The 16,273-nt window shown below is 46.4% G+C and overlaps 1 protein-coding gene across 1 annotated transcript in view; it reads right to left on the bottom strand.

The window, feature by feature from the left end:
• Positions 1 to 3,855, bottom strand: part of YY1 (YY1 transcription factor) — a 46,813-nt gene extending 42,958 nt beyond the window's left edge. The window contains exon 1 of the mRNA XM_056546745.1: positions 3,021 to 3,855. Within this exon, the coding sequence (XP_056402720.1) occupies positions 3,021 to 3,609 (589 nt within the window). The 5' untranslated portion in view covers positions 3,610 to 3,855. The remainder of the gene's footprint in view (positions 1 to 3,020) is intronic.
• Positions 3,856 to 16,273: the final 12,418 nt, after the last annotated feature.

The following is a 16,273-nucleotide window of genomic DNA, read 5'->3' as shown; positions in this document are numbered from 1 at the left end:
CACATATATATCCATTGTATATACCGTACACACCGCTCTATCCCCCTCACATATATCTATTGTATATACTGTACACACTGCTCTATCCCCCTCACATATATCTATTGTATATACTGTACACACTGCTCTATCCCCCTCACATCTATCGTATATACCGTACACACCGCTCTATTCCCTCACATATATCTATTGTATATACTGTACACACTGCTCTATCCCCCTCACATATATCTATTGTATATACTGTACACACTGCTCTATCCCCCTCACATCTATCGTATATACCGTACACACCGCTCTATCCCCCTCACATCTATCGTATATACCGTACACACCGCTCTATTCCCTCACATATATTGTATATACTGTACACACTGCTCTATCCCCCTCACATCTATCGTATATACCGTACACACCGCTCTATTCCCTCACATATATTGTATATACCGTACACACCGCTCTATCCCCCTCACATCCATTGTATATACCGTACACACCGCTCTATCCCCCTCACATATATATTGTATATACCGTACACACCGCTCTATCCCCCTCACATATATATCCATTGTATATACCGTACACACCGCTCTATCCCCCTCACATATATATCCATTGTATATACCGTACACACCGCTCTATCCCCCTCACATCCATTGTATATACCGTACACACCGCTCTATCCCCCTCACATCCATTGTATATACCGTACACACCGCTCTATCCCCCTCACATCCATTGTATATACCGTACACACCGATCTATCCCCCTCACATCCATTGTATATACCGTACACACCGCTCTATCCCCCTCACATATATATTGTATATACCGTACACACCGCTCTATCCCCCTCACATATATATTGTATATACCGTACACACCGCTCTATCCCCCTCACATATATATTGTATATACCGTACACACCGCTCTATCCCCCTCACATATATATTGTATATACCGTACACACCGCTCTATCCCCCTCACATATATATTGTATATACCGTACACACCGCTCTATCCCCCTCACATATATATCCATTGTATATACCGTACACACCGCTCTATCCCCCTCACATCCATTGTATATACCGTACACACCGCTCTATCCCCCTCACATATATATCCATTGTATATACCGTACACACCGCTCTATCCCCCTCACATCTATTGTATATACCGTACACACCGCTCTATCCCCCCTCACATATATATCCATTGTATATACCGTACACACCGCTCTATCCCCCCCTCACATATATATTGTATATACCGTACACACCGCTCTATCCCCCCTCACATCCATTGTATATACCGTACACACCGCTCTATCCCCCCTCACATATATATTGTATATACCGTACACACCGCTCTATCCCCCTCACATCCATTGTATATACCGTACACACCGCTCTATCCCCCCTCACATCCATTGTATATACCGTACACACCGCTCTATCCCCCTCACATCCATTGTATATACCGTACACACCGCTCTATCCCCCCTCACATCCATTGTATATACCGTACACACCGCTCTATCCCCCTCACATCCATTGTATATACCGTACACACCGCTCTATCCCCCCTCACATATATATCCATTGTATATACCGTACACACCGCTCTATCCCCCCTCACATATATATCCATTGTATATACCGTACACACCGCTCTATCCCCCCCCTCACATATATATTGTATATACCGTACACACCGCTCTATCCCCCCTCACATATATATCCATTGTATAAACCGTACACACCGCTCTATCCCCCCCTCACATATATATTGTATATACCGTACACACCGCTCTATCCCCCCTCACATATATATCCATTGTATATACCGTACACACCGCTCTATCCCCCTCACATCCATTGTATATACCGTACACACCGCTCTATCCCCCCTCACATCCATTGTATATACCGTACACACCGCTCTATCCCCCCTCACATCCATTGTATATACCGTACACACCGCTCTATCCCCCTCACATCCATTGTATATACCGTACACACCGCTCTATCCCCCCTCACATCCATTGTATATACCGTACACACCGCTCTATCCCCCTCACATCCATTGTATATACCGTACACACCGCTCTATCCCCCCTCACATATATATCCATTGTATATACCGTACACACCGCTCTATCCCCCCTCACATATATATCCATTGTATATACCGTACACACCGCTCTATCCCCCCCCTCACATATATATTGTATATACCGTACACACCGCTCTATCCCCCCTCACATATATATCCATTGTATAAACCGTACACACCGCTCTATCCCCCCCTCACATATATATTGTATATACCGTACACACCGCTCTATCCCCCCTCACATATATATCCATTGTATATACCGTACACACCGCTCTATCCCCCTCACATCCATTGTATATACCGTACACACCGCTCTATCCCCCCTCACATCCATTGTATATACCGTACACACCGCTCTATCCCCCCTCACATCCATTGTATATACCGTACACACCGCTCTATCCCCCCTCACATCCATTGTATATACCGTACACACCGCTCTATCCCCCTCACATCCATTGTATATACCGTACACACCGCTCTATCCCCCTCACATCCATTGTATATACCGTACACACCGCTCTATCCCCCTCACATATATATTGTATATACCGTACACACCGCTCTATCCCCCTCACATCCATTGTATATACCGTACACACCGCTCTATCCCCCGGTCCCGCACACTCCCGGTGCCCGGTCCGGGTCTGAGGGCGCGGGCAGACATGATGGCGGCGGCCGCCCCTCCTCCACATGAAGTGCGCCATTGCGGCCTAGTCCCGGGCCTCCTCCTGCTCGGCGGGTTCCCGCTCGGCCGCCGCCATTTTCCGCCGCCATCTTCCCCGGCTCTCACACACACATACACGGCCATGTTTTTTCGGGTCCGCCATACTGTCCAGCGAACATGGCGGCGCCCAGCAACACATCCACAAACATGGCTCCCGGAGCCGGGCACTCACCGGAGGCCCACATGGTGACGGAGAACTCTCCCTCCAGGGTCTTGATCTGCACCTGCTTCTGCTCCCATTTCCTGCCCCCGGCCTCGGTGCCCCCGCTCAGGTAGCCTCCGCCGCTCTTCTTGCTGCTCTTCTTGCCGCTGCCTCCCTTCTTCATCCCGCGGCCTCCTCCGCCGCCTCCCCCGGAGCTCTTCCCGGCCACAGTCACCAATGTCTGCTCGATGTACTCGTCGTCCCCCACCGGGGTGGGCACCGGGATGACGATCTGGTCGTCGTCGTAGGCTCCGTCCGCCCGGAGGTCCGAGTCATCGCCGCCCACCACCTCCTCCCGGGTCTGGACGAGGATCACCTCCTGGTGGTGGTGGACATGGCCCTGCTCGTCCAGCGGCTGCAGCGCGATCATGGGCTGATGGTGGTGGTGGTGATGGTGATGATGGGGGTCGTCGTCATCGTCCTCATCCTCGTCGCCCTCCACCACGGTCTCTATGGTCTCCACCGGGATGGACTCCACCTCGATCTCGTGCAGCTCCACCAGCTCGGCCGGCATCTCGGAGCCATCGGCGGCGATATACAGCGTGTCGCCCGACGCCATCGCGCTCTTCCTTCCCCCCCTCCTCCTCGCCCGGTTTTTTTTTTGTGTATTTTTTTTTTAGAGGGGGGGAATTTATTATTGTTATTACTATAATTTTTTTTTCTTCCTTCGCCTCCTTCAACACAAATAGCAACTCCAGCCAGCAAATCTCGTCGCTGCCGTCCGCTCCGGCATCATCTCGCGAGATCAGACATTTCAACGGCCGCGCGGCTGCTGGGAGGAGGCGGCGGGTGGCGGCATCCTGGATGCCTGGAGAAGGGGGGGGGCGGGGCCGGCAGCTGCAGGGGTGTCACGTGGTTGGGTGAATGGGGGCGGTGGTAGAAGGGGGGGGTGTCACGTGGTGGACGGAGGGACTGGCGTGATGACGTCAGAAGCTGTCAATTGATACGGAGGGGGGCGGGGCAGAAGGTGGCCGTGGGAATGTGACACTTGACAGGAGACTTATCAATCCTTGAGCTATCCAATCAGATTCCAGCTTTCATTTTTCAGAGACCTCTGAGAAAAATGGAATATGGTTGCTATGGACAACTGCTCCACTGTTCCATTACTATAATCTATGGGAGAGATTTATGAAAACCTGTGTAATGGTGGATTCACACCACGTTCCCGTATATGATTTAAATGTGAAAACCGTATAGAACCGTATTGAAAACGTATGAATTTATTTATAATGGAGTGAAAGGTTAAAAACTTTTACGTTTTTTTTTCTTTAATGGATGCAACCGGACATAATTTTTTAAACCGTATACCGTTTTCATTTGTACTCGGGTTAAAATTTGTACACACGTTTTGATACAGTTTAGTCAGGTTTTGAGGAATCAGTTTTTCATCAAAAACCTGATACTGGAACTGTATTGCAAAAATGTGGTGTGAATGCAGCCTTATAGTGAATTCACACCACGTTTGTGTGATATGGTCACCGATCCCGGCGGGAAATTTAAAAACTGTCCATTGCTGTATAACCGCTGGGCCCGCGCCGCACTCCATTCATTTAAGCCGGATGGAGTCAGATAGTGATGGTGGTCACAGTATGGTGGTGTTATCCAGTCACGGTATGTAGGTGTTATCCAGTCACAGTATGGTGGTGTTATCCAGTCACGGTATGGTGGTGTTATCCAGTCACGGTATGGTGGTGTTATCCAGTCACGGTATGGTGGTGTTATCCAGTCACAGTATGGTGGTGTTATCCAGTCACGGTATAGTGGTATTATCCAGTCACTGTATGGTGGTATTAACCAGTCACTGTATGGTGGTGTTATCCAGTCACGGTATGGTGGTATCCAGTCACGGTATGGTAGTGTTATCCAGTCATGGTATGGTGGTGTTATCCAGTCACGGAATGGTAGTGTTATCCAGTCACAGTATGATAGTGTTATCCAGTCACAGTATGGTAGTGTTATCCAGTCACAGTATGGTAGTGTTATCCAGTCACAGTATAGTAGTGTTATCCAGTCACTGTATGGTGGTGTTATGAAGTCACAGTATGGTAGTATTATCCAGTCACAGTATGGTGGTGTTATCCAGTCACAGTATGGTGGTGTTATCCAGTCACAGTATGGTAGTGTTATCCAGTCACAGTATGGTAGTGTTATCCAGTCACAGTATGGTAGTGTTATCCAGTCACTGTATGGTGGTGTTATGAAGTCACAGTATGGTAGTATTATCCAGTCACAGTATGGTGGTGTTATCCAGTCACAGTATGGTTGTGTTATCCAGTCACAGTATGGTGGTGTTATGAAGTCACAGTATGGTGGTATTATCCAGTCATGGTTGTCAGTCATGATATGGTGGTGTTATCCAGTTACAGAATTTGGGTGTTCTTATAAGTGTTATTTCGGGGGGAGGTGGGGGGGGGGGCAACAACATACAAGCACACATGGCATTTTATAGAAGTCTTTTAGTGGGAAAACGCCACAATTTCATGAAACTAAAACACCCTTCCTGGAGCATGCTGTGATATTGAACAACTGCTACTGAGCTTAAAAACACCACAAAACAGTGAAAAAAGGCTCCAAAAAATTAAAGGCCTTTCATATTTCCCTATTGACTCCCAGCTAACATTTCCGTTTATTCCCCCCAAAATAACGCCATGCACGAGCGGAGCTTACTGACTTCACCGCTGCTGTTCCCAGGACCCAGGACCCTGCAGAGAGCAGCAGCGGTGATGTAACTAAGCTCCGCCCATGCCCCAAGCTGCTGCTGCTTTCTGCAGGGTCCTGGGAACAGCAGCGGTGACATCAGAAAGCTCCGCCAGTGCCTGGAGCGAAGATACCGGAGAAGATTACAGGAGATCCCCGCCACGGACCGGGACAAGGTAAGTACCGTTGTCATCAGTGTCACCTGCACTACCTATCGGTACCGACAGGTTTTGCAGGTGACACTGGTGACAGATTTCCTTTAAATGGGCACAGTCGGATCCAAAACTTTTTATATGTTGTTACTGAAGAAAATTAAAGACCTTCTGTAAAATAGTTGTTTAAAGAGTACCTTTTTATTATATGTATTATAGCTGATTGTATATAGAACAACTTTCTAATAGGATTTTGTTTAAAAAAAATGCTTCCTTTTAGATGTATTTTTATTTTGAAAATGTGGCTGTGATGTCCCAGTACAGGATATTATCCTACAGTCCTATCTGCTTGAGTCCCTGCACGTCCCCAGGTCTCACCCGCAGTGTACCCCCATAATGTAATTAGTTGTACATTGAACGTAAAGGACCTTTGATATGGTCACATGGTTATCAGTCACATGATAATGGTTGTCATATGTTAAAGTCATATGTTTTGTTACCCAGAGAGCACCAGGTGACCAGATGACCCGCAGCTAGCCTATGGGCTCCTTGCTCAGCCCCCTTTATAAGAGGGGAAGGAGCTGCAATCTGTCTCTTTGCTCTTTTGCTCTTGTGTTTCACTTTCTGCTGAGGTCAAGTCCAGTCCAGACGTCTCAGAGCCGTTGTCCAGCACATCTGGAGGCCTCAAGCCTAAATTACAGCCACAAGTCAGTAAGTCAAGTCATCTCTGTCTGCTGTCACTGTCTTCAGTCAAGTCTATTATAGTCAGCGTTGCTGTTCTAAAGACTGTCAAAGTCGCTGCAAGTTCCAGCAAGCTGCGAGGTCCCTTGTGTTACTGGTCACCTCTCTGGGATCCTGGCCTAGCAGTATAGACTGTACCATCTGTCTACCTCAGTAAAGCTACCGTTAACCCTAACCTGGCCTTGGACTATTATTTGCCCTGCCTAAACTAGAACTAGGGGTGCAACCGTTCGGGTGGTTCTCTGTTAAAACCACGCCCTGGCGTCATGAACACGACACCTGCCCCTGGACTTCAACGCCTACCCCATACACCTCACTTCACACCTTGTGGCTTCGCCACATGGCCACTAGGGGTCTCCCTAGGAGTCCCTGGCCGCAAACTTTTGTATTGATTTCTGACTCGCGCCAACCTGGCAGTGAGTCCGAAATTGCAGAGTGCTGGCTGAGCACGTGACAAGCTCAGCGCAGCTCCCCGCCTTTCAATCAGACAGGAGGGAGCGCTGTGCTCACTCGCATACCCCCCCAGGAGGACAAGCAGGGCTCTGTACACTGAGGAAAAGCGTGGCTCTGTACACTGAGGACAAGCGTGGCTCTGTACACTGAGGACAAGCATGGCTCTGTACACTGAGGACAAGCGGGGCTCTGTACAGTGAGGACAAGCGGGGCTCTGTACACTGAGGACAAGCAGGGCTCTGTACAGTGAGGACAAGCAGGGCTCTGTACACTGGGGACAAGCAGGACTCTGTACACTGAGGACAAGCAGGGCTCTGTACGCTGAGGACAAGCGGGGCTCTGTACACTGAGGACAAGGGGGGCTCTGTACACTGAGGACAAGCGGGGCTCTGTACACTGAGGACAAGCGGGGCTCTGTACACTGAGGACAAGCGGGGCTCTGTGCACTGAGGACAAGCGGGGCTCTGTACACTGAGGACAAGCTGGGCTCTGTGCACTGAGGACAAGCTGGGCTCTGTGCACTGAGGACAAGCGGGGCTCTGTACACTGAGGACAAGCTGCCAAGCAGAAGCAGTCCCCCCAGCAGGCTTCAGTGATGTAACGCCTGCTAGGGCATGCCCACACCATGTGAGCAAGAAGAGAGTTAAGATATAGAGCTTTTTAAAGGTATTAAAACATTTTTAAGGGCGGGGGGGGGGGGGTGTTAGGAGTAATTAGGGAACATAGCCTGAGTTAGCTTAGAATAGTTTAATTAGTGACAGGTACTCTTTAAAACATTTTTAAAAATATTTAATAAAGAAAACGGTCCCTGAAAATCAATCCCACCACTAGGGGTCCCCATACCTACTAGGACACTATCCAGTCCTGCATCAGGCTTGCCCATGAGTCATGGACAGGAGATGACTCATGGACAAGGCTGCTTGAGCAGATGCACCAATCACCTCCCACCACCACAAGGGAGAGACACACCCCCTTCCAACACACATCAATCATCCCCCACCGCCATAAGAGGGACATGCCCCCTTCCAACACACACACCAATCATCCCCCACCACCACAAGAGAGGGACACGCGCCCTTCCAACACACACTAATCATCTCCCACCACCACAGAGGAAGGACACGCCCCCTTCCCACACACACCAATCATCTCCCACCACCAGAGAGGAAGGACACGCCCCCTTCCAACACACACCAATCATCTCCCACCACCACAAGGGAAGGGCACGCCCCCCCTTCCAACACACACCAATCATCTCCCACCACCACAGAGGAAGGACACGCCCCCTTCCAACACACACCAATCACCTCCCACCACCACAAAGGAAGGACACGCCCTCTTCCCCTGAGAGGATTTCTAACACTGTGAGCTAATGAAAAGAGGGATTTTTATAATAAATATAGTAGATAGAGTCATAGAAATTACATGTACACGGTCAGGTTAAGGTACTGAGTAACATTTTTACATAGATCCCTATGATGATTTCACTTCGGGTCATTGGACTGCGGTCGGGCTAGGACTTATATGTTTATAATATAAGTATATAAAATATCTAAATATAATTATATAAATATAAGTATATAAAACTTATAACTATATAATGCTTGTGTGAATCCGGTCTTATCCTTCTCTGCAGAACACAAGCCAAAATAAATCCGTGTTTCCACCGCCTGGTGTTGTCGCTGTGTCATTGGTCACCTCTGATCAGACGTCTTCTGCTTCTGGTCTTGCGAGATTCCTTTCCTGTCATAAACTTTCGGGCCTGATTATCAGATTTTTTACTATACATATGAAAGGATCCCATATGAATTGTATTAACCCCTTTCCAACATTTAAAGGGGTACTCCACTGGAAAAAAATAAAAATAAATCAACTGGTGCCAGAAAGTTAAACAAATTTGTAAATTACTTCTATTAAAAAATCTCAATCCTTCCAGTACTTATTAGCTGCTGTATGCTCCAGAGGAAGTTCTTATCTTTTTGAATTTCCTTTCTGTCTGACCACAGTGCTCTCTGCTGACACCTCTGTCCATTTTATGAACTGTCCAGAGCAGGAGAGGTTTGCTATGGGGATTGGGGATTTTCTTCTACTCTGGACAGTTCTTAAAATGGACAGAGGTGTCAGCAGAGAGCACCGTGGTAAGACAGAAAGGAAATTCAAAAAGAAAAGAACTTCCTGTGGAACATACAGCAGCCGATAAGTACTGGAAGGATTAAGATTTTTTAATAGAAGTAATTTACAAATATGTTTAACTTTCTGGCATGCATAATGTCAGGAAATGTGATGGCTCTTATAAGGCAATCAGATAAAAAAAAAATAATAAAATATGTTTATATATTAAGTCTGTATTGTTTTTCAGCCTCAAGATCAATGGTTCCCAACCAGTGTGCCTCCAGCTGTTGCAAAACTACAATTCCCAGCATGCTCGGACAGCCAACGGCTGTCCGGGCATGCTGGGAGTTGTAGTTTTGCAACAGTTGAAAGCAAGAATGTTCAAGGACAAGGATGTTCTCTGTCACTGCAACAGCAAGCAGAGATTTTGACAATGGGAAAAACAGCTGAAAGCTGTCATGACATGTTAGGAGTTGTAGTTTTGCAATACTTCGACCGCCAGGGCATGCTGGGAGTTGTAGTTTTGCTACAGCTGGAGGCACCCTGGTTGGGAAACACTGCTCTAGATATAAACAAGGATGTTCTCTGTCACTACAACAGCAAGCAGAGCTTTTGACAGTGGGAAAAACAAGTGAAAGCTGTCATGGCATGTTAGGAGTTGTAGCTTTGCAACAGCTGGAGGCGCACAGATTGAGAAACACTGCCTTGACCTATTTTAACTTTTGACATATCTGTGCGACAAATATTAGGTCTGTATTGTTTTTCTAGGATGTTAATAAGGATAAACAAGGATGTTCTCCATCATAGCAAGATTTCGAAACAACTTAAAGGGGTACTCAGGTGTAAATTTTTTTTTTTTTTTTTTAAATCAACTGTTGCCAGAAAGTTAAACAGATTTGTAAATAACTTCAATTTAAAAATCTTAATCCTTTCAGTACTTATAAGCAGCTGTATGTTACAGAAGAAATTATTTTCTTTTTGAATTTCTTTTTCGTCTTGTCCACAGTGCTCTCTGCTGACACCTCTGTCCAAATCAGGAACTGTCCAGAGCAGCATAGGTTTGCTATGGAGATTTTTTCCTGCTCTGGACAGTTCCTGATACAGGCATCAGGTGTCAGCAGAGAGCACTGTGGAGAAGACAAAAAAGAAATCCCAGAAGAAAAGAATTTCCTCTGTAGTATTCAGAAGCTATGAAGTACTGGAAGGGTAAAGATTTTTCAATAGAAGTAAATTACAAATCTGTTTCTGGCACCAGTTGATTTAAAAAAAATAAAAATAAATAAAAATCTTCCACTGGACAACTGCACCGTTTTAACACATCCCCTATCCGCAGGATAGGGGATCAGTGTTTGATCGCGGGGGGGTCCGACCACTTGGACCCCCCCCCCCCCCCGTGATCTCCTACACGGGGCCCCCGCATTACCCCGCATTAGCGCTCAGTGAGAGCGCTAATGCGTGTAGCGTCGACCTAGAGTGGACGACGGGACGCCCCCTTCCTTTACAGCTCTATGGAGGAGGTGTGTCGGCTGCGTAGTCATGCTGTGGCCGATACTACTCCTGCATGGAGAATCGCGGCAGAGCCGTGGCCCCGTGCAGATCGTTGGACCCCCGTGATCAAACACTTATCCCCTATCCTGCGTATAGGGGATAAGTTGTTTTCGGCCATAGTTGGCGTTGGCCTTTAAGGCTGTCGTGGCACGTTGGGACTTGTAAGTGTCTGGTTGCAAGGGGTCCGCATGCTGGGACTGAGATCTCCTGCCCGGCGCCCCGGCTCCCCCCCGTTAACAGAGCGGTGTTGACCCCCGCATACAGTGGTGGTCAGCAGACCCCCTCCATATATCTCTATGGGAGAGCCGGAGATGAACGCTTTATAAACGCATGGAGGGGCATGTCAGACACCACGTCGCACAACAGACACCACCGGATCCTGACAGATCCTACTTCATTTTAATGGGGTCCGTCTCATGTCGATTTATTAGCGGGATTTGAGCGGAGAAAAAAAGTACTGCTTGCGGTATTGATGTGAACCTAGCCTTGACCTATGTCTACAGCTCATAGGGGGAGATTTATCAAAACCTGTCCAGAGGAAAAGTTGCCCAGTTGCCCACAGCAACCAATAAGTTTGCTTCTTTCATTTTTAACAAGGCCTCTGCAAAATGAAAGAAGCGATCTGATTGGTTGCTATGGGCAACTGGGCAACTATTCCTGTGGACAGTTTTTGATAAATCTCCCCCATAGTGTCCAGATAGGCTGATAAATACACTTCAAGGGGCCGTATTTTGCTGCTGCATATTTTCCTACCTATTTAAAGGGGTCCTCAGCTGGAAGCATTTTTTTTAAATGAACTGGTGCCAGAAAGTTAAACAGATTTGTAAATGACTTCTATTAATGCTCCAGAGAAAGTGGTGTAGTTCTTTACAGTCAAACCACCGTGCTCTCTGCTGCCACCTCTGTCCATGTCAGGAACTGTCCAGAGCAGGAGAGGTTTGCTATGGGGATTTGCTCCTTCTCTGGACAGTTCCTGACATGGACAGAGGTGTCAGCAGAGAGCACTGTGGTCAGACAGAAAGGAATTTCAAAAAGAAAAGAACTTCCTCTGGAGCATACAGCAGCTGATAAGTACTGGAAGGATTAAGATTTTTAAATAGAAGTAATTTCCAACTCTGTTAAACTTTCTGGCACCAGTTGATTTAAAAATAAATAAATAAAATAATGTTTTCCAGTGGATTACCCCTTTTAGGTCAATGGGTATCAAAATCAGCTGGGTACCATATATCATTGCACAGGGATTATACGGTAGCACTTCTGTAAGGAGAACCATAAAAAGCCCAGATTGGCTCCAGAATCAAAGATTCACAAGCACGGCGCCGTAAAGTCTATAACCTGGAAACGCTGAAGAGCCCGGACAAGAATAACATATATCCCGCAGAGAGCTGGAAACTTATACAATGGCCGAAACTTCTGAACAATAGAGAGGGAAAAAATATTCACATAATAAAGTGCGTCAGTACTAAAGAAAACAGACTAAGATTTAACTGATAGGTGATTTGCGTATAAGGCTAGGTTCATCGCAGGTATCAGGCGTCATCTCTGAGAGCAGCAGGCGCCATTTATTTCATTGGCTCAAACAAAGTAAGGGCCGGTTCACACTACTGTGGTGACGCCAAAGTTGTGGTGTGACCACAGGGTGTAGGTGGATGGGGCAGATGGTATAGTACATGGGCAAGGTGTTATTAACCCCTAATGTTCGTGACGCCAGGATCTGTGATGTCTGTGCTTTACTGTTCCTCAGCAGGAGTGATGGTGTAAGAGAGAGATTGTAATGGCCGCCCCTCTTATAAAGGGGGGCCGAGCAAGAAGCCCATAGGTCAAGCTACAGGTCATGTGTTCAACTGGTGCTCTCTGGGTAACATAACACATTATGTGAACATAACATGTGATACCTCCAAAGGTCCTTTATATTTTATATACCTACACCTATAGTTAATATACCTATAACATTAACGCTGAGCCGGCCGGAGTCAGCGTTTGACTCCATTCGGCTCATTGAAATGAATGGGGATCTGGCCGGATCCAGTACCCGTACACTACAAACATAGTGTGAACCCAGCCTCACCCAGTGACTCAGTTGAAGCTATTTTAACCAGACTGAAGACCATGACCTGCTGCGTTATCTCTAAAATAGCGTTTTTGGTCCCAATGGAGTCACTGGGAGACTCAGTTCGCACTAGAGATGAGCGAACTTACAGTAAATTCGATTTGTCACAAACTTCTCGGCTCGGCAGTTGATGACTTATCCTGCATGAATTAGTTCAGCTTTCAGGTGCTCCCGTGGGCTGGAAAAGGTGGATACAGTCCTAGGAGACTCTTTCCTAGGAATGTATCCACCTTTTCCAGCCCACCGGAGCACCTGAAGGCTGAACTAATTTATGCAGGAAAAGTCATCAACTGCCGAGCCGAGAAGTTCGTGACGAATCGAATTTACTGTAAGTTCGCTCATCTCTAGTTCGCACCATTGACATTAATAGTGCCCACTAGTGTTGCTCGCGAATATTCGCAATACGAATTTTATTCGCGAATATCGCATATTCTCGAATTCGCGAATATTCGCGAATATAGCGCTATATATTCGTAATTACAAATATTCGTTTTTGTTTTTTTTCCTCACAGTACGCATCACAGTGATCACCCCTCTCTGCTTCCAGCTTGTGTGGTGTAATGAAGGCTCTAATACTACTGTGTGAGACTGGTGTGCGACTTTTTTGTTCATGCTAATTTTCGCATATACGAATTTTTGCATATGCGAAAATAAAACGAGGATATTACGAATATGCGAATATTCGCGAATATATGACGAATATTCGTCCATATATTCGCGAATATTCGCGAATTCGAATATGGCCTATGCCACTCAACACTAGCCACTGCTCTCTGCCACAATGTACATCAGCATCCCGTGCTTGGGGTGGGGGGGGGGGGGGGATGTCTAAGGATGTTTCAGATGGAGAATCAGAACACAGTGTGAACCTAGTCTTAAAGGGGTTCTCCGATGAAAACATCTTATCCCCTATCCAAAGGATAAGGAATAAGATGTTAGATTGTGGGGGTCCCGCCCCTGGGGACCCCTACAGTCACCGGGCCAGCAGCGGCAACATCCGGAACACGTAAGCTTGCAGCTTCCGCATTCGTGATGTCATGCCACGCCCCCTCAATTCATGTCTATGGAAGGGGGCGTGTCCTTTGGATAAGGGATGAAATGTTTTCAACGGAGTAGCCCTTTAACCCCTTAAGGACGCAGGACGTAAATGTACGTCCTGGTGAGGTGGTACTTAACGCACCAGGACGTACATTTACGTCCTAAGCATAACCGCGGGCATCGGAGTGATGCCCGTGTCATGCGGGGCTGATCCCGACTGCTGATCGCAGCCAGGGTCCCGCCGGCAATGGCCGACGCCCGCGATCTCGCGGGCGTCCGCCATTAACCCCTCAGGTGCCGGGATCAATACAGATCCCGGCATCTGCGGCAGTTCGCGATTTAAATGAACGATCGGATCGCCCGCAGCGCTGCTGCGGGGATCCGATCATTCATAACGCCGCACGGAGGTCCCCTCTCCTTCCTCCGTGCGGCTCCCGGCATCTCCTGCTCTGGTCTGTGATCGAGCAGACCAGAGCAGGAGATGACCGATAATACTGATCTGTTCTATGTCCTATACATAGAACAGATCAGTATTAGAAATCATGGTATTGCTATGAATAGTCCCCTATGGGGACTATTCAAGTGTAAAAAAAATGTAAAAGTAAAAAAAAAAGTGAAAAATCCCCTCCCCCAATAAAAAAGTAAAACGTCCGTTTTTTCCTATTTTACCCCCAAAAAGCGTAAAAAACATTTTTTATAGACATATTTGGTATCGCCGCGTGCGTAAATGTCCGAACTATTAAAATAAAATGTTAATGATCCCGTACGGTGAACGGCGTGAACGAAAAAAAATAAAAAAAAGTCCAAAATTCCTACTTTTTTAATACATTTTATTAAAAAAAAAATTATAAAAAATGTATTAAAAGTTTTTTATATGCAAATGTGGTATCAAAAAAAAGTACAGATCATGGTGCAAAAAATGAGCCCCCATACCGCTACTTATACGGAAAAATAAAAAAGTTAGAGGTCATCAAAATAAAGGGATTATAAACGTACAAATTTGGTTAAAAAGTTTTTGATTTTTTTTAAGCGCAACAATAATATAAAAGTATATAATAATGGGTATCATTTTAATCGTATTGACCCTCAGAATAAAGAACACACGTCATTTTTACCATAAATTGTACGGCGTGAAAACAAAACCTTCCAAAATTAGCAAAATTGCGTTTTTCGTTTTAATTTCCCCACAAAAATAGTGTTTTTTGGTTGCGCCATACATTTTATGATATAATGAGTGATGTCATTACAAAGGACAACTGGTCGCGCAAAAAACAAGCCCTCATACTAGTCTGTGGATGAAAATATAAAAGAGTTATGATTTTTAGAAGGCGAGGAGGAAAAAATGAAAACGTAAAAATTTAATTGTCTGAGTCCTTAAGGCCAAAATGGGCTGAGTCCTTAAGGGGTTAAATGGCTACTTCAGAAAGGACTTACAGGCAGACATTAGTGTCCCCTTCATCCTCTGGACTTGGCAAAGGGCAGTGTTTCCCAACCAGGGTGCCTCCAGCTGTTGCAAAACGACAACTCCCAGCATGCCCGGACAGCCTTCGGCTATATAAAATAAATTAAATGAGCACTGTCAGAATCCAAAACTTTTTATATGTTGTTCATCTTGGCAAAACATTATCCTTTCTCATATACTTCATGAACATTTTTTATCTCCTTTTTATAGAAATTATGGTTTATAAAAAAGACCACTAGGGGTCCCCATACCATCCAGAACATAATCCTGTCTGGCTGCAGCATCATCTTTGTCCCAGCTGAAGCACAGGCAGGGACAAAGTCCAGGAAGTGAGGGCGGGACTAGCAATCCTCTGTGCTCACTCCTGTCCTATCAGACTGCAGCATGACAACAGAGAGGAGGGGTTACAGAACAGGCTGCAGTGATTGAAAGAAGAAACACAGCTCAGCAGACTCAGGGAGGAAGTGAATGCATGGTGAGTGAGGGCGTGCTCAGTGCTTGCCATGGACTCGCCCCTTCATGAGCAGTGGATTTCAGAATGAGTGAGCAGCAGAGCAAAGGGATTTTGAGCCAAATACAGAAGCTAGACACAAGAAAAAGGCATGTAAAGCATCTGTATGACCTGGTGAGGAACATATTCTCATATTTGCAGATCAGTCATATGACAGATGCCAATGGCGCTATTTTAAACAGGCCGGACAATGCAACAGCCTGCGTATTTGACTCTGCTAAAAATAACTATACGGCCTGAATAGAGTCACTAGCTGACTCTGTTCAGGCCATTAAAATAAATGGAATCTGCTGCTTTCCGCTACAGTATATGGCGCCATTCCGCTCACGGCAGGAAGCTGAAGGATATCTGTGACAGAATCGCTAACACAGTGTGAACCAAGCCTTACAGGAATATTCT

The sequence above is a fragment of the Hyla sarda genome, chromosome 11 (genome assembly GCF_029499605.1).
Source record: "Hyla sarda isolate aHylSar1 chromosome 11, aHylSar1.hap1, whole genome shotgun sequence".
Lineage (NCBI taxonomy): Eukaryota > Metazoa > Chordata > Amphibia > Anura > Hylidae > Hyla > Hyla sarda.
Note: the sequence above shows the minus strand (reverse complement) of the source record. Positions and strands in the feature narration are given on the sequence as shown.